The sequence below is a fragment of the Coturnix japonica genome, chromosome W (genome assembly GCF_054131305.1).
Source record: "Coturnix japonica strain WE chromosome W, WE-NBRP24, whole genome shotgun sequence".
Lineage (NCBI taxonomy): Eukaryota > Metazoa > Chordata > Aves > Galliformes > Phasianidae > Coturnix > Coturnix japonica.
This window is the reverse complement of record NC_140701.1, coordinates 5,148,432-5,167,871: the sequence shown is the minus strand read 5'-3', so window position 1 is coordinate 5,167,871 and position 19,440 is coordinate 5,148,432. Positions and strand designations below refer to the sequence as shown.

Genomic DNA, 19,440 nt, shown 5'->3' with positions numbered 1-19,440 from the left:
AAAATGATGCTAGAAGTTTGTAGCAAAAGGAACCTTAACCCTGATCATAATCCAAAAAGCAATCATTAAGGTAACAATAATCTTTACCTTAAGAGTAATATTAATCAGAGCCCAGATGATGCCTGCATCCAATCAGAAGCATGCTTTGTATTATTTAAGAGTTGTATTTTTTCCAATGAACTCTCTCTATTATCATGTTTATAAAGTAACAGAGTCTGTTCTTTTTCTCCTGACACTGTGCCTTACTCCTGTGTTGTATTAGGCGAAATACGGGGATGTTATCGGGCTGTGACGTGACAGGCCCTTCCCCATATTCTGGAAGAATCTTGCTACGTGTAATACAGTAGGCGTAGACGAAGTGGACAAAGGTTATATAAGGTCGTGTGTGCTTCAATAAATCGCCATTTTACCACGCTACCACCTTGGTGTCACTTGGTAATTGGTCTAACTACTGCTTCAGTTGGAGGCGAGAGATCGTAAAGCCATTAACGATCATAAAGCCTTCAAATGGTGACCGCCGACGTGATTCGTCACGATTAGGCGTGATTAGGGACTTTTGGAGCAAGGTAGTTGTCTGCTAAACGGCAGCAGGATCCCACTGCGGTAGCGAATCCTCTCGTCGCGGAGTAGTGGAAGCCCAGGGTCGAAGAGGAGTGGCCATCACTCTTCGACAGGTGGGAGAGCGAGCTCGGAATCCCGGAATCTCGGAATCTCGGGGACCCCCAGGAACCTTCGGGGAAGCGCCAGGGAGCGGCCAGGAGAACTACGTTCGGCCGGGGCGACATGGAAGCCGTTATCAAGGTAATTCTTCACGCTTGCAAACTTCACTGTGGGAAACAGGCTCCTTCCAAAAAGGAGGTAACAGCAGTTCTTTCGCTGCTGGAAAAGGAAGGGCTTTTAACAAACCCGTCTGATTTATACAATCCTGGCAGATGGGATGGAATTACGGCCGCACTATCTCAAAGGTCGCTGGCCACTCGAAAAGTATCAGAATTCAAAGTATGGGGACTTATCTTGGAGGCGCTGAAAGCAGCACGGGAGGAGAAGCTAGCAAACCAATGTGCTAGAGAAATTCTGGGTTTGGAGACGGGGGGAGGCCGGGGGGGGAGTCTTGACTCTCTTACAGATTCAGTGCAAGGCAAGATGGCGCCGGCTCCCCCGAACACACCTGTTCCTTCGCCTAAGACGGACATTCCAGAAGGCAGCCCTGAACAGGAGGACACCCCGCCTCCGCCCCCCTATCCTGACTCCTCGTATCCTTCATTGGACGCCTACAGGGATGAAGGGGGAGGGAAGCCCCTCGAGGAATGCGATGTTGCTACTGTACCTGATAAGAACAAGGACAAGGGAGAGAGAAAGGGGGGAGGCATGGTGGTGCCACCAGAGCTGAAAGGAGGAGGTGTGGTCCCACCAGAGCAGAAAGGGGGAGGTGTGGTGTCACCGGGGAAAAGTGTAAGGATGGGTGGTACTTCTTCGTTGTCGGGTCCCGCCTGTTGCTGTGCGTATGCCGAGAAAGGGGGGGATTGTGCCAACCCATGTGATAGTGAAGGTGAATGTGGGTGTGATGATTTCATGTGGCCCGCCCAAGGGGCTGGCCAAGCCGCCCAAGGTGCCACCCAAGGGGGATGTGGTCCTGCGTGGGCCGCCCAGGGGGCCGCCCAAGGGGGATGTGGCCCCACGGCACCCGTACCGTGGAGCCCACCCACTTTCACTGATTGGGCCCAGACAAGGGAGGACCTCCAGACAGCCGACCCGGAAACAACAGCTTTTGCCCTCCCGATAATAGTGAAACAGGATGGTCCGGCTTGGACCCCTCTGGATTCCAAGGCGATTACTCGCCTTGCAGAGTTAGTTAAGAACAAGGGCTTGCGTTCTCCGGTAACTATGTCAGCAATTGAGGCTCTCATGGCCTCGAGTCTCCTGCTGTACGATGTGGTCAGTCTCATGAGGGTGATTCTTGAGCCCGTGCAGTACACGCTGTGGTATGATGAATGGAATAGATTGCTTCAGGCTGTTGTCGCTGAGGCAGCACGTGATAACAATCATCCGGCTAATGCGCATACAGGTCAGGGCCGTGGAGCTAGGGTTGAAAGAACTACTCTCTTGCGCCTTCAGGGACTAGCAGATGGTATGGTGGGGTCCCCGGAGGATCAAGCAAGAGGGCTGAGAGAGGGGGAGTTAGCTGCGCTTACAAAGGCAGCCTTTCAGGCTCTGCTGACAGTGGCTAAAGTTGCGGAGCCTGTGCTCCCGTGGTCCGACATCAAACAGGAGCCTTCTGAGTCATTTTCTGATTTTGCAAATCGCTTGATTCGTGCCATTGAAGGGTCTGACCTCCCGAAGGGAGTCCAGCCTTTGGTTGTGATAGACTGTCTCAAGCAAAAGTCGCTCCCGGACGTTCAGCAGATAATTAGGGCAGCTCCTGGAACTTTGAACACCCCAGGGGAGATTATCAAATATGTGCTGGATCATCAGAAAAATACTCCCTCCAATAACGATGGCTTGGCAACTGCCGTGCAGGGAATGGCTGCTTCGGTGCAAGGGATGGCTGCTTCGGTCAGCTCTGCGATTAAATCTGCAGTGATGGTGGCAGCTCGCACCGGGGATGAGAAGGGAAAAGGTCCGTGTTTCAAGTGTGGGCAGCATGGTCATTTTAAAGCACAATGCCCCAAGAAAGCTGGGCAGAGCAAGCCGCAAGGAAAACGTTGTCAGTTGTGCAATGGGGTTGGACATGTTGCGCGTCACTGTCGAAAATTTGAGGTTTTGCCGCAGGGAAACTGGAACGGGAGGGTGCCAGCGGCCCAGGGCCCCTTCCCGCTTCATTAAAATGGGCCAAGCGTGTTGACCACACGGTGGCGCTGACCATGGATCTAGGTGATAGGCCATTGGTGAGGGTCATGATGACGTTGGACCCTGGAGTGCCTACACTAGGTCCTAGGACGGTGTACCTTACAGCTTTGTTGGACTCTGGTGCAGATGTTACTGTTATTGCAGAGCGCGATTGGCCATTCCAGTGGCCAAAGGTTGCAACATCAAAGGTCCTGATAGGGGTGGGGGGTGAAATGACCACCTCTGTGTCGGATGCGGAAGTGGGAATTTCGATCATCAATCGAGATGGCTCAATAGAAAAAACGGTTTTCATCACCCCCAATATAGCTCCGATCAGGGGATCTCTGCTAGGCAGAGATCTTCTTCTTCTCATTGGGTTACGGCTGACAAATTTATCCTAAGGGCCACTGTCCACCACTTGGCGCTGCAGCATGCGATTCCGCTGCGTTGGAAACGGGATACATCTCCCGTTTGGGTGGATCAGTGGCCCATTCCTGCTAAAAAATTGGCAGCGCTCATACAGCTTGTTTCCAGAGAACTTGCACTAGGCCATATAGAGTCATCGCTTAGCAATTGGAACACGCCCATCTTTGTCATTCAGAAGGCCTCTGGATCGTTTCGGCTGCTCCACGATCTCCGAGCAGTCAATTCACAGATCATCCCCTTTGGTCCTGTCCAGCAAGGGGGACCTTTGTTGTCAGCAGTCCCACAGGGATGGCCTCTGATGGTCATTGATCTAAAGGATTGTTTCTTCTCTATCCCATTGGCTAAACAGGATAGGGAAGCCTTTGCATTCACAGTTCCGGTTGTAAATAATCGAGAGCCAGCTCAGAGGTACCAGTGGAAGGTTCTTCCGCAAGGTATGGTCTGTTCACCTACGATCTGTCAACTTGTGGTGAGCAGAGTCATAGAACCAGTGAGAAAGGCACTGCCAGGATGCCAAATCGCCCATTACATGGATGATTTGCTGCTTGTTGCACCTGATGATGCTCAGTTGAAAACGTTGGAGGGGCAGATCGTCCGCACCCTCATCTCTGCAGGGTTTGTGATCTCTCAGGAAAAGATCCAGAGAGAACCAGGGATTGAATTCCTGGGCTATAAATTTGGATCTTCCACAGTAATCCCAGAGGGGCTGGAGATTAAGCCTCAAATTACAAACTTATGGGATGTGCAGAAGTTGGTGGGGGCACTGCAATGGGTGAGGAATGCCATTGGCATCCCTCCGCGCCTCATGAAACCTTTCTATGATCAACTGAAGGGATCAGTCCCACAAGAGGAGAGGCATTGGAATCCAGAGATGGAGTCAGCCTGGCAGGAGATACTGTCAGCCTGCTCCACCAATGCCCTTGCCAGGTGGGAACCTGATCGCCCGTTGGAGGCTGCGGTCACTAGGTGCCAGCATGGTTCAGCTGCAGTGATTGGGCATGCTTTGAACTCTCGGCCACGCCCACTGTCATGGTTATTTTCTGCTCAGCCGGTGAGAGCATTTACCACATGGCTAGAACAGCTGTCATATTTGCTGCGAAAGGCTCGCCTCACTGCGATCAGAGCTTTCGGGAAGGACTTGGAAGTCATCTATTTACCAGGAGCTTTTCGAAATGTGCAACCTCTGCCAGATGAGGTGTCATTGGCTGTTTATGACTTCAGCGGAAAGTTTTGCTATTCAGACTCACTGCCAATTTTTGAACTGGCAAAACCCCTCCAGATATCATTGCGACACAGGGTCCTGGACACCCCTGTGAACGGTCCTACAGTCTTCACTGATGCTTCGTCATCAACGGGCCAGGGGGTGGCTGTGTGGCAAACAGTTGAGGGTGGCTGGAGTTACAAGATGATAACAGACAAGACAGCAAGTGTTCAGATGCTCGAGGCTAGGGCTATGGCAGTGGCACTACATCTTTGGCCCATGAAGCCTTGCAATGCTGTCACGGATTCTGTGTTCGTGGCAAAAATGCTGCTACGGATGGGAAAGGAAGGGCAACCGAGTACAGCAGCTGCAGCCCTGTTAGAGGATGCTTTAGCTATCAGGGTTGCACCCGTTGCCATCCTTCATGTTCGTAGCCACTCTGAGGTGCCAGGTTTCTTTACAGCAGGAAACGACATGGCTGATCGGATAGCAGGGAACCAGGTGTGCACTTTGCAGGAAGCTCGTGATCTTCATTCAGCACTTCACATAGGGGCCAAGGCACTGGCTCGAGCCTGTTCTATCCCGATTACAGTCGCTAGGGAGGTAGTGCAAACCTGCCCTCACTGTAATTCTGCGCCAGCTTTAGGAGCGGGGGTTAATCCTCGTGGTCTCGCTCCATTAGACGTCTGGCAAACAGACTTCACAATGGAACCACGGATGGCCCCACGACAGTGGCTGGCTGTGACTATTGACACGTCCTCTACTGTCATTGTAGCCACACAACACGGTCGTGTCAGTTCTACAGCAGCACAACACCATTGGGCCACGGCTATAGCAGTTTTGGGAATGCCGCGCCACATAAAAACAGACAATGGTTCTTGCTTTATTTCGCGTTCGTCCAAAGATTGGTTAGCTCGCTGGAATATCACACACACCACAGGCATTCCGGGAAATTCGCAGGGCCAAGCTATCGTCGAAAGGGCTAACCGCCTCCTCAAAGAAAAGATTCGTGTCCTTGGGGAGGGGGAAGGCTATTCGGGAAAGATCCCAGTATCACAACAAGGGGAAATCTTGGCCCGCGCACTGTATGCACTAAATCACTTTGAGCGAGGAGAAAATTCCAGGACCCCCACCCAGAAACATTGGCGGCCAAGAATCATTGAAGAAGGCCCGCCAGTAAAGATCAAGGTGGATAATGGGTCCTGGGAGTCGGGATGGTCCATACTAGTCTGGGGAAGGGGGTACGCAGCAGTAAAATGCAAAGGCACAGGAGACATACGTTGAGTGCCATCGAGAAACATTAAGCCAGAGGTTGGTGGCAAAAAAGAAAATGTCAGGGAAATAACAAGAGCTGAGTATCCTCTTCCAGGACCTCTTGATCGGCCGCCCAAGGAATCCTGAATTGGTGGAGCGCAGAAGAAGATCTTTCATCTGGATACCGAAGAAATTCTTGAGACTCAAGAACCCAAAGGACCCAGAGAAACAACCCCTGCTGCCAACGAGAGACACCATTTTGATGCTGCTATGTCTTTTGTCTTTATGTTGGTCGCCGGTGGGGGGTGTTCACTTGATCCAACAACCTGGGAATCTGTGGGTTACTTGGGCGAAGCAAACAGGCAGGACGGATTTCTGTCTTAGCCTGCAATCAACTACCTCGCCATTTCAAACATGTTTAATTGGGATTCCTATATGGGGGAACTCCTCTGAGTTTCGGGGATACGTAAGATCATATAATCCCATACAAGATCCATGCAGAGAATTCTGTGCACTAACAGCTATTAACATCACACGTAGAGATTTAGGGAATGACACTGTAATCCTTGCCAGCAAAAGGATAGCATGTGTTGTTTGTACACTGAATGTCACTCTTCCTTGGGATCCCCAAGAGCTGCAGATATTGGGGTCTCAACGGGTACCTAACGATACATGGGATAAAGAGGGAGGCTATTGGTGGTCTCCTGGATGTATTGGCTTTGCAAGATTTAACCACGAGAGGAGCCGTTCAAATATTTTAGATCTTCTCACACCTCAAGGTCCTTATTGGAATGCACGGAAAAATAGATCAGATCCATTCACTACCGTCTATCCACACAATACAGAGCTATTTACCTGGGAAGGGTCATATTGTGGCTTCCTTCCAAACACATCCACACCTAGGGAAAATAGTAGTTATTGTTTGCCTGAACATTGGGTGAGTAACCCTGGTGTCATTAATGTGTCGAGGCCTGATGGTTCTCAACGGGGAATAAATTGTAATCTCAGCAGCAAGTATGCAAAAGGCTGCTGTTTTGAACCCAGGGCAAAAGAACAGGGGCTAGAAAAATACATCTGGAACAACTCCACTGTGAAAGCACTGCCACCGGGTATATTCTTGATTTGTGGTGACCGTGCATGGCAAGGTATACCATCAAATGCAGTGGGAGGACCTTGTTATTTGGGACGGTTAACCATCTTGTCCCCACGAGCCCTCGACTGGGTGCGCCTGACCAGAAACATGACGAAATCTCGGAAGAGACGGAGCATTCACACACTGGCATCGGACTGTGGTGACAAAGTTCAACTTTGGGGACCAACAGCAAGGATTTTTGCATCTATTTTTGCACCAGGAGCAGCTGCAGCGCAGGCGCTAAAAGAGATAGAGAGACTCGCTTGCTGGTCCGTGAAACAGGCTAACATGACTTCCACACTGCTGAGTGAGCTACTTGAAGACACTGACAGTATTAGACATGCTATGCTCCAAAACAGAGCAGCAATTGATTTCTTGCTTCTCGCACAGGGTCATGGTTGTAAAGACTTTGATGGGATGTGTTGTTTTAACTTGAGTGATCATAGTAAGTCGTTGCACGAGAAGCAGGAGGTGAAGAGGCTGAAGAAGAGGAGGAAGGTGCTAAGGAAGAATCAGAAGAAGGCAAAGAAGGTGAAGAGGAAGATGGAGAGATATTGTTCCGTATTGTAACGGGTTAAGCCTTTTAAGCATGGGGAGGGGGAAATGTTGTATTAGGCGAAATACGGGGATGTTATCGGGCTGTGACGTGACAGGCCCTTCCCCATATTCTGGAAGAATCTTGCTACGTGTAATACAGTAGGCGTAGACGAAGTGGACAAAGGTTATATAAGGTCGTGTGTGCTTCAATAAATCGCCATTTTACCACGCTACCACCTTGGTGTCACTTGGTAATTGGTCTAACTACTGCTTCAGTTGGAGGCGAGAGATCGTAAAGCCATTAACGATCATAAAGCCTTCACTCCTGACATCCCCTGAAGATGACCCAGATAGGGCACCATCAAAGTAATGCTAATAGTAATGTCAATCCTAAGGGTATCTCTAGCCTCAGTGTTAATGGGACGCTAACAACAATCCCAACAGCCTTAAACATTCTGGTGGTGTGAAAGAGGTGCTGCCTTGCACATGCTGGGCAGTCCCATTGCCTGTTAAATGCAGGCGGCAGCGTAGAAACATGATGCCCGTGGTCAGAATGCCCTGTGGCAGATCCTGGCACCGGAGAACTGACCGGAGAACCATGAGAGAACTGACAACAAATCACTCGACATCAGAACCGACCCAGTGGTTATTTACAAGCCTTGGGTGACCCAGACAGGATCTCAGAGTGGTGAATGTAGGTACAGAAGTTGTTACTACTCTGTTTTCTTCTAAAAGCTGCTCAGCTGCTTTGCGTTTCAGACACTCCCTGGCTTCACTGTGTGCATCTGTCCAATTGATACAAGGTGTTTTTTCATCTCGGAAGTTGGGGGGGGCGGGGGAAAGGGGAAACAGACATCAATTCAATTACTCATTTATTTATTGACAGACATTCACGTTTGCTACCTTTGGAGAAGATTTATTTGTTTGCTGTGGTTTGATTTTTTCTTTTTTTCTTTTCCCACTCCTCCTCCCCCCCCCCCCCGCCCTTTTTTTTTTAATCCATCTTTGTGTTCTTCCCCTATAATCAAAAGAGAACGGATCCCCAGGGTGTCCCGCAGACGTTCTTTCCGTGGTCTCTGCTTCCACCTGCTGGCCAATACACGGAACTGCCACTGTTGGGCGTTTGGTGCCGCAGGAAGCACAACGCAGATCTGAGTTCTGACCGGTCTACGCAGCAAATCCGCCAATCTTTATTGCGATAAGCCCTCCACATGGCATCGCGCATGCACTCGAACACGCAGCAGGCATAGATTTCTCCTAACTCCTTGAGGAGCAGGCAAGCAGAACAACTGAGCGCACCACTGCTTGTGATTGGGCCACCCCCATCATAGAGATGTGTGTTAGATCTTTTACCCACCCCTGGACTGGCCTAGTTGTTTAACGATAACCTCTGAAATCTGAGTTACTGGATCTACCACCTGTAGTGTAGAATAGGTAGCCAATAAATGCTTTTCAACTGTGATGTATCTTTATTCTGCTCCATGCCAAACCTGTGACCAAAACCTCATAGGGGTTCACAAAGAACTCTGGCTCTGCCAGAGCCCCCATCCAGACCCTTCTTGAGTTACATTCACATCTAGTTTGGCTGAAAAGGTTGGACTATAAATACTCAGTGCTTGGGCCTGTTTAACAGATATTTTTTCCTGATTATGCTGTCCATCGATCTTTTTAAACTGAACTCCTGCTCTAATCTGGTCTTTAAACATTTGTTGTCTCAAGACCCTAATGGGTCCAGACTGGATTACCTTAGGGGCTGGACGCCTAAGTCATGGCAGCAGATGGTTCTCTGACCTTTCCACCACCATTCAGAGCCTGCATCTGGCCGTAGGCACTCTTGTCTCCCCATCAATTGGGCAGCCTGTTGTATTACAGCACCTGAGGGCCACTGGGGGGTTCAGTATGGATAACATAGACCCATACTGATGTAAAGGTGATGGCTGTAGGATGAGATCCCTCATTCCTGATGAAAAATTTATTGACTGGGCTCTCAAAATCATCTTCATAGATTGCCTCTTTCATGCCTAATTCTCTAATATAATTTTGTTAGTCCTCCATAGAGGACCACAGGCTGATATTTAATGGTATGTCATTCTTATTTGGCAATGTTATATGACACACAGCCATAAATCATTCACTGATCAAATGGCTATCCTCATTATGTTGGACAGAGCATACAGTCTTTGCCTGAGGGCAGGGTGAGTAGTAATGGATGTCAGTTTTGAAATTTCCAGTCCATACACCACAGCGCTTTCTGCCTCCATGTCCCATAACCAGAGCAGCTATGCTGGCATGCTCTCTTGGTTTCTGTCTAACCACTGTACTATATCCAACAGTTCAGCTGCTGTATTATGGGCAGCAGGGTTTGGGGGGTTGGACACTGGTCAGGGCACTCCCACCAGCCTATCCTGCATTTTTTTTTTCATTTTTTGGTTACAATCAGTCAGATCTCAAATAGATCTAGTCCAAAGGGAACCTCAAAATCTGACCTTTTAGTGCCTTCATTTACAGAGTCCATTTTATACAGATTCCCTTGTACAGGGTCCCCATGGTCTTCCAGAGAGATGTCCCTGATCTTCCATAGGAGAATGATTGAATTAGGTTTTTTCCCCATCAAAACTGCCACCTGTCTTTCCAGTTTTTAAACACTGTCATTCAATAGCTGATTTGCATCAGCCTGAGCCTCTTCAGTTATGTTCAGACAGTTCAAGGCCATCAGCAGTGGCCATGCCACCATGAACGCAGCTAACTGTCATTCTCAAGTTGTAAGTATGTCTTTGCTAAGACCATGGAAATACTCAGTCAGGTGGGCCAGGGACTCATGGACCCTCCCTCCGTCCCACACAGGGCCCCATTTTTCAGTGACAGAAGCAATGCTGCATTTTGAGGATCCTAGGAATCCCAGGACATGCCCTGACAAAAGGTCATTCAAAGGGGTAGTCTTTCCCCATCCAAACCACCCCATGATATTCACAGAATCACAGAATTGTAGGGGTTGGAAGGGACCTCCAGAGACCATTGAGTCCAGCCCCCCTGCCAAAGCAGGTTCCCTACACCACGTCGCACAGCTCGGCATCCAGGCAGGTCTTGAATATCTCCAGAGAAGGAGATTCCACAACCACCCTGGGCAGCCTGTTCCAGTGCTCTGTCACTCTCACCATAAAGAAGTTATTGCACACATTAGTGCAGAACTTCCTATGGTCCAGTTTCTGTCTGTTTCCCCTTGTCCCGTCTCCACACACTGCTGAAAAGAGTCTGGCCTCACCACTTTGCCCCCCACACCTCAAATATTTATAGACCTGGATCAAGTCCCCTCTCAGCCTTCTTTTCTCAAGACTAAACAGACCCAGTTCCCTAAGTCTCTCCTCATAGGGGAGATGCTCCAGGCCCTTCACCATCTTTGTGGCCCTCCGCTGGACTCTTTCCAAGAGATCCCTGTCCAAGATTATCATCTGCTTTAAGTGTTTGATACCGTGTGTCAAGCTGACTCTGGGAAAAACATTAACGTTTGCAACTGGTCGACCAGAGTATGAGTGTTATTAAGATTCCAGCTAGAAAACGTTGTCAGCGTTGTGTAGTATGAATAAACCATGGTTTTTGATCTAAATGTCAGAGTGAGTGTGGTGTGAGTGAGACACAGAACAGCTGCAGGGTGAGTGCCGAGTCCCGATCCATGTTTCCTTCCTCCTGTGAGGGAAATGGCCAGACACGGACAAAGTGAAAGACTGTGTAATTGTTAATGATATATGGAAGTGTACTTGAGGGAATGTGGAAGTGTATGTGAGCATAGAAATAGAGGAAGCATTTACAGAGGAAAAAGGAATAAAGTGAGTTTACTTGCACTGACATGAGAGCAACACCCTGCACCGCTGCCCTGTGAGCTGAGCAGAGCAGAGCAGAGACACAGTCCCCATGTATCAGGTAGTGTTATTCTGCTTACCAAATGAATGAGTTCACTACAGAAGAGGCAAATCTTCCCCTCTGCTCCATCTGTGGCATTCTCTGGAGTTCAAGGCATTGCAAAGCTATGGCACATCTACTTTCTTTCAATGATGACACCTTAGTGTGCTCTGGGATCTCATTTCAATTGCATCTAAAGAAGTCTAGGGTCATGCCAGCTGACAGGAAGCTGGCAAATGTTGTCTCATTGTAAGGAAGAGCAAGAAAGATGACATGGGCAATTATGGACCTGTCAGTCCAGAGCCTGGTAAAATTATGGAGAAAATGATGGTGGGAGTTATGGAAAAACAGCTGAAGGACAATTCTGTCATTGGTCGCAGCCAAAACAAGATTGTGAGGCAAAGGTCCTGTTTAATTTAAGCTCATTTTGTGACACAGTTATCCGTTTAGTTGACCAAGGGAAGCCATTTGATGTAATCCTTGAGGATTTCAGTGGAGATTTTGACACTGTTTCTCACAACAACCTTCTGGATAGAATGTTCTGCATATGGCTAGACAGAAACACAATGTGGTGGGTGAGCAGTTGGCCAGTAGGTCAGTCCCAAAGGATTATAGTCAGTGGGTTCCATCAGGCTGGTAGATGGTCACTGTCGGGGTCCCCAGGGTTCCATTTGGGGGCCACTTTCCTTTCATGTTTATGCAGATGACTTGCATGCAGGACTAGAAGACGTTCTGAGCAAGTTTGCTGATGAGACCAGATGAGGAGGTGCTGTTGCCTCCACTGAGGGTGGAGAGGACTTGCAGAGAGATGTGGACAAGTCAGAGAAGTGGGTACCAGTTGGTACTAAGCACCAAGTGCATAAAGTATAACAAGAACAAGTGCCTGATTGTGCACCTGGGTAGGGGCAACGCTGGACATACACACTGACTGGATATGGGACACTGGAGAGTGGTCTCACTGAAAAGGATTGGGGGTCCTGGTCTGCATCAAATTGAATGTGAGTCAGCAGTGTGCCAAGGCAGCCAGGAAAGACAACAGTCCCCTGGAGTGCATGAAGCAACTTATTGCCAGCTGGGTGAGGGAAAGGATCATCCCTCTCTGCTCTGCATTGCTACTGCCTCACTAGCAGCACTAGGTGCATTTCTGGGCACCGCAGAACATAAAGGACTTCAAACTCTGGGAGAATGTGCAAAGGAGGGCACTGGAACTCAGAGATTTGAAGTTCAGAGTTTCACAGGGATTGACTGCTTGTTCACTCTGGGCCCTTCTCACATCCCTTCTCAGATCCTGCAATGAAACATAGGTCTCATATGGGACATGAACCTCACAGCGTCCTTCATGTAGAGCCTGGGATCTTCTGTCCCCATGTCTTTCATTTAACATCATACAGACCTCCAACCCATTGCCCCAGGAAATGCCAGGAGCCAACATGAGATACAGGATCTCTCTACCACTGGTCTTGTAATCAGGGCTTGACCTGTCTGCTTCGTAAGGCAAAGGAGAGGTTTCTTAGCATGCCAGTGCCTTTGCCTGCCTGTAGTCATGGCTTCCAGTTATCTTCTCTAACAAGTCCCTTGGGAAGCTTACTTGGTAATGTTCCTCACTGGGCCCATTAATACTCCAAGAAACTTCACTGTTACTTGTGACTTTGTCTTGTTGAGCACTTTGTGCAAACTTCTCTCTGCACTGGAGGCTGACGAACTCAGCATCAAATGCACCCTGGGACCATTATAACCTAAAGAATCTCCTGTGCCTTATGCCATCTTGTTATCTTCTTCAGGTTATCAGAACTTGTTCAGCAAAAAGGAGGGATATCTGGAGAGAGCTTAAAGAGAAAGAATCCATTATAAATTTATTGTCTCTTTATTTATAGCTGGGTTTAAAGCAGCACTGTGCAACTGATACCAATCCAGGATGTCCCAATGAGTTCTGTACTGTTACTGTGTTGACAAATGTCCTTCTCAACCTCCCCACCCAATTTCTGCTCACAATGGACCTATGGGACTTGCATCACTTTTCTTCACATCACTCTTCTCCTCTGCATTCATCCGCTCAGTGTTAAAACTGCTTTGCACCAACTCCCACTGGCTTTCCTCAGAGAACCAGCTGCACATGGAAAAGGAAAGATTTCTCTTTTTTATCTGGCCAGCAAACGGAAGGAAAAGTGATGCAATTGAATGAACAGTAAAACAGTGATCAACTGCATGCCATATTCAAGCTGCATCTATTGAAGTTTGTCTTTCATATGGAATACTTTTAAAAGAAATGATTTATACTGAGGTAGGGTAGGATAGATTGAATCACAGTGAAGGAGTTGACAACAGAGGCCATCAGACTCTGGGAGATGGAGCAAATTCCAGTAATCTCCCTGGGATAGATCAGCCAGGTAGTTGAGAGGTATCAACTTTAAACTGAACAGGACATGTGAGTATTTCACACATTGAGAATGTTTAACACATTCTCATTTATTTATATCTTTGTCTTCAACTCATATTTTTAACTTTTACTGACATTAATAAACATCTTTTAGACATTGTGCTTTAAAAAAATTAAAAAGAAAGACAATAAGAAAAAGAAGTAAAAGAAGGAAAAGAAAAAAGAAGATAAAGAAAAATTAAAAAAAGTAAAAGAAACAGAAAAAAAAAGAAAAAGAGAAAGGAAGAGGAAAAGGAAAAAGAAAGAGAAAGTGAAAAAGAAAAGGAAAAAGAAAAAGAAAAAGAAAGGGAAAAATAGAAAGAGAAAGAGAGAAAGAAAGAGAAAAAGAAAAGATAGGAAGAAGATAGGAAGATAGAATTATGGTGAAGAATTTGACAACACAGTCAATCAGACTTTGGAGAGACAGAGCAAATTCAAGTAATCTCCTTGAAAGTCAGAAACCTGACAGATAATTGGGAGGTATCTGACTGAACAAGGATGGGGAAATATGGCAGGCAGTGGGAGGAGCGTGAGTCCAAATGGCCTGCTGAAAACATGCCCTTAACCACGGCCATTTATTCAGGACAGCTCCAGACACCTGAAAAATGAGGGACATCAAATAGGCAGCAGGGAAGAGCAGCGGTGGACGCTGGGCTTTAGTCGCAGGGCAATAGCAATGGCACCACTGATGGTGTCTCTGTACCCAAAGGCATTTGAAATATAGGAAAAAAAAAAAAAAAGAAAAAAAAAAGACACAAAATCCCTACAAATTCTCATATTTACAACTAAAAATGGATCAAGACTCATGAGAATTTCTCATGATGAGAAGAGTTAAAACATTTTCATTGAATTCTTTGTCTTCAATTCTTTGTTTCAGTTTTATTGACATGTATGTTCATCTTTTAAGCTTACAGCCTCAAAACAAACAAACAAAAAAATAAATAAATAAAATTAGATCCATTTGTCCTTGTGTACATCGGAGCTGAACCAGAGGAATCCCAATGATACTGTGTGTCCATGAGGAGTTGAATCCCATTTCATTGGGATTCATTTCATTCATTCCCCAGGGTTTCCAATTAGGGATGTGACGCCTGCACTGCCTCAGTGAAATCACTGCCCTGCACAGGGGAAGTTCACCTCTCTCTGTCCTTGCCTGTATGCCCATTTTGTTTCATCACAGGATCTCAGGTATCAGGTCTGGAATCAGTCACTGACCACTGTACATTTGGTATTTAATTCATCAGATTTCAAAGTACAATCATGATGTGGCTGTTTTCCAGGATCTGATGGCAAAGAGGACACAGGGACATCTCAGGGGAGACGGGTGGGAAGGATAAAGTATGACATCCTCTGCTGCTGAGCTGGGCCGGGCTCCTGGGACACATGGAGCTCATACAAGTGGGCAGTGCTGCAGAGAGACAGCTGTGCCCAGGAGCAGCTCTTGTGCACAGCACAGTCTACAGGTGACAGAAGGAGAGGAGAGAAAGGGGAGAGAGCTTACAGGATGTGCACGGTGTGAGCAGACTGTGGGCACACAGCAAGAGCATTCCACGCAGACCATGAAAAGGTAAGTCTCACTGCAGACCATGCAGCTTCTTTTCATAGAGGGTTAAACAAACCAGGGACATCCCGTAGAAGATCTGGCTGCAGGCACTGCATGTTTCTTTACTGTGGAAAAAGCCTTCTGCTCCACCCGAGGGCTTCCATGCTGCAGTGTCAGAGCACAGCCCTGAGTGTCTGCACTCAGCCTGCCCGGGGAGCTGCCCAGGGTGCTGCGGGGAGATGTGTGGGGGGAAGGAGCCCCCCGGCAGGGCTTGTGCTGCCACAGCTGCTGCCTGGGGCAGGGGATCACAGCTCCACTGCACTACTGAATGTTTGTGCAGGCCCTTTGCAAGAGGAGAGCCAAGGAAGGGATTTTCCATATCTTAATCTGAGGGAAGGCAGAAAGGACTGGAGGTGGAAATCTAATAGAGGCTGTAAAATTTAAAACACAGCTATGTTACTCCCAAATATTTCTTCAATCAATTGCTTGTTTTGTGAACAGCCGCACAGGTTGTGCTTTCAGCCTCTCGTTTCTAAAAGGAAAGAATCAGTTCATGTTTTTCTTGTTTTCTGCAGACTTCAATAGTGCACTTATCCTGCAAACAGGCATATTTGACTAAAACATATTGAAGTGCAAAGAGGCTGGGGTTGGGGGCACTAAGAACAGTTGGAGTGAAGATATGAGACATGTAAACAGTTACCAAGAGGAAAATATTCAGGAGTCTGGGATATGATTATGAAATGAGAAAAAGTAAGAGCTCCTTAATCTTCTAATTCTTTAGGGATGGTGAAGCTCATGAATATAAATTCAAGTTATGGAGTTAAATGAAAATTACCCAAAGGTAAATGAAAACATTTCACAGTACAGCAGGAGGAGTGTCTCTGAGAATGGTCTGGACTTGTCATTATCTTCTGCACTCTGAACAGGACTCCAAGCCCAAAAGCAGCAAATGCCCAACAGCAGCTCCATCAGCGAGTTCCTCCTGCTGCCGTTGGCAGACACGCGGCCGCTGCAGATCCTGCACTTCTGGCTCTTCCTGGGCATCTACCTGGCTGCCCTCCTGGGCAACGGCCTCATCAGCACAGCCGTAGCCTGCGACCGCCGCCTGCACACCCCCATGTACTTCTTCCTCCTCAACCTGGCCCTCCTTGACCTGGGCTGCATCTCCACCACTCTCCCCAAAGCCATGGCCAACGCGCTCTGGGACAACAGGGCCATCTCCTACTCCTGTCTTTTGGAATTTATGACTTGTAATGCAGCTTTTTACAGAATCACTCTCTCTCTCATTGTTTGTTTGTTTCATGCCACTTAGTATGTGTAATTTATTCTGCTTATTATTATGTTTTTAAATACTGTGATGTTTTTCACTAAAACTTCATTATTAAAACCAATTCTTATTCAGCATTTACCTTTGTATTGTAGCCCAGATACACTGTGCATAATGAACCAGGCTCTCTGTGAACCTTAAAAGAATAAAGGACGTGCAGTTACTCTGTCTGTCCTCCTTCTTGTGAGACATTTCTGGAGCTGTTGGGGTCGGATGTTCTCAGAAGCCCACAATCCAGCAGGAAGCGCGCAGCTATTCATCAAATTGTGTGTTGACTTCAGCCTGCAACAGTTTCCAGCTGGTCCCTTGCCCACTGTTCCCCATAACGCTGACAATGGAGTTTCAAAATATTCTTTTCTTATCTGATCTGACATCCTGCTTACCCAAGCCCCTCTGCAATAGTTGAGCCTTAGATTGTCCCCTCGTTCAAACTCAATCCCCCTTTTCTTAGACTTTGCAAATACTTTTGCTTGATTACTACATTCCGGGAAAGGGAAGATTTCAAATAACTTCCGCTCTCCACTTTCTGTCTTAGCTTGTGCTTTTTCTATTCTTCACAGCTATTCCCACTGGTTTTACACTGCCGTAATGCACACCTCATTTCAACGTACATTAAAACAAGCAAGATGTCTGCAGTAATACAAAGCAACAAAGAGCTGCTTCAGCCATGCAAACTGTGGTAGCCAAGCAGTAGGTTTTTCCCACAATTTGGTAAATCCAAATAAAGTATCATCTATCGATACTTGATGAAGTACTTTAGTATGTTCCCATATTGCCTGTAGACCAGATTCTCTCTTTTGTTGTTTTAAGAGATGTAGTTAATCCAGTCCACATTGTTGTTAATTGTCACCCACCAGAACAGTGATTCAAACCCTGCAGCAATTTGATTTCTTGCCTTAAATTTATCACAGAAACCTCTGAGCATTCCCATCGAATCTATATCTATATACAGCATCATCAAATGAGAACCCTAAGCTCCTTTTGTTTTTTCTGGGGGTGTGTGACATCCCCTTTGTGAATGCCAGGGTGAATGGTAGAGCTCGTTGAGCAAGTACACAGGTACCTCCCCAGTAAGATGGGAGAGTGGACTGTAAGATCTTCCCACAGGCCGCAACAGCACCAGAGATCTGCTCTACAGATTCCCAATCTCAAATAGTTTCCTGCTGAATCTTCCATGACATTCAAGGTCTCACTGCATAGGGAGATATTCCCTGTAGTCCTGGTAGCTCTTACACCCTGTCTTGAGAGGCAAACTGTATGGTTACCCGTGGCCATGGGGAATGCAGGAGGGGTTTTGGCATCCACCTCAGGCATTGGAGAGAGCAGTAAAGATAGCGATTTACAGGCTCTGTTGCCCTAAGCGGCTTTCTCCTGATACAGGGCAATCATGCACCACATCCCTTGGGGTTCCTGAGTCCACCCTAGTGGAAGGGGTACTACCTGAGCTACAGGTCATCCTGATGAATGATGAAGCATAGCAATCGCTATGGTTGGTATTCTGGATGGTATATTTAATCAGTTCTACCCAGGCATTCATATCCCCATACTCTGTCTCAGCTTCAAACATTTGACTGAGATCCTTTATTTCTGCAACTATTACAACTGCAGGGTTTTTAGGAAGATTATCCACTCTCTTTTCCCTATCCTGGACATTCTGAGTATGGTCAGGGAATGAATCCCATACGGCTATGCTGAAATGTATTGGTCAGAGCTAGCATATAATGAAACCATCCTTTTCCTTGGGAGTTCAGAGAAATCCATTTGCTATTGTTGCCCAGCGTAAATTCCCTTTCCTATTTGTACTACAGAAACCTTGGGGCTGGTTCTAGGATTATTCTGCAAACAAACCTCACATTGCTGTGCTACCTATTCAGTGGTGGTGTATAACTTCCAAGCCATAATCTGATGGCTCAGCTATTTATAAAGAGCCTCTGTTCCCCTGTATGTTTTCCTGTGCTCAGCCATGAATATTGCGCATAATAGGGACTATTATTTTGTTTTGAACCCTTACCCACCCTCCTTCTCCTACCTGCCCTCCTAAGACCTCTATCAATTTTTGGTATCTTGTTTTTTAATCTCATTTTAAATTTTTACTGTCTGGAAACAAAGCCTGCATTTCCATGTCCTCCATTTCTGTATGCTCTCCGAACCACCTATCTCTTCCCCACCCCACCCCCATAAATTAATTTCAACAGATATGGAGGGAGAAAACTGAAAGACTGTAACTATCCATGCCAGACAGACCCTCTCAAAATAATAACCAGACACCTAGCATGGGTGTTAGCAGATGCTGTAAAGACCATAGGCAAGCGCCACCAAAGCTGAGGTGGCTTGAAGTGAGCAGTAAGGATCCATGGGTTCATGTCTGACAAAGGAGCAGATGGCAAATCCAGAGGAGCAGACGGCAGAGTGCCAAATGGTGGCAGATGAGCAGAAGGTGGATTGCCAAATGGTGTAAGACCCCATCACTTGTGCACGGAACCCACTCTATATTGTACTGGTCAGGACAACAGGGGGAGATGTCTGGGGGAGATGAGCTGTGCAAAAGGAGGTGAGCTTGAACACAGAGCTGCATCTCCCATGGGAATGGTTCCATGGCAGGCTGGGAGCAGGGTGTGGTGGGCGGCACATTGCTGAGTGGCTGCTGACAGAGTACTGCACTGAGATGGGGGCACCTGATGTCTCCTTTCTTGTCAGGAAGAACTAAAAACTCATTGGGGAATGCATTCTGTCCATCTGGCGTAATAGGAAAGTGCAGCATTGTCACATCCACAGGCAGCAGGACACCAGCATCCACAGTTTCTTTCTGACTGACAGCTGAGAATTTGACAGCCTCTACGACCTCATCACCCACCACCGGGAGACGCTGCTGTCATACAAC

At 47.3% G+C, this 19,440-nt stretch overlaps 1 protein-coding gene across 1 annotated transcript; it reads left to right on the top strand.

The window, feature by feature from the left end:
* The first annotated feature begins 255 nt into the window (after positions 1–255).
* On the top strand, positions 256–7,585 carry LOC116652933 (uncharacterized). Its single transcript, XM_085527863.1, has 2 exons — positions 256–801; positions 5,823–7,585. The coding sequence occupies exons 1-2, from the start codon at positions 784–786 to the stop codon at positions 7,407–7,409; spliced, it is 1,605 nt and encodes a 534-aa protein (XP_085383989.1). The 5' UTR covers positions 256–783; the 3' UTR covers positions 7,410–7,585.
* The last annotated feature ends 11,855 nt before the right edge of the window (positions 7,586–19,440 follow it).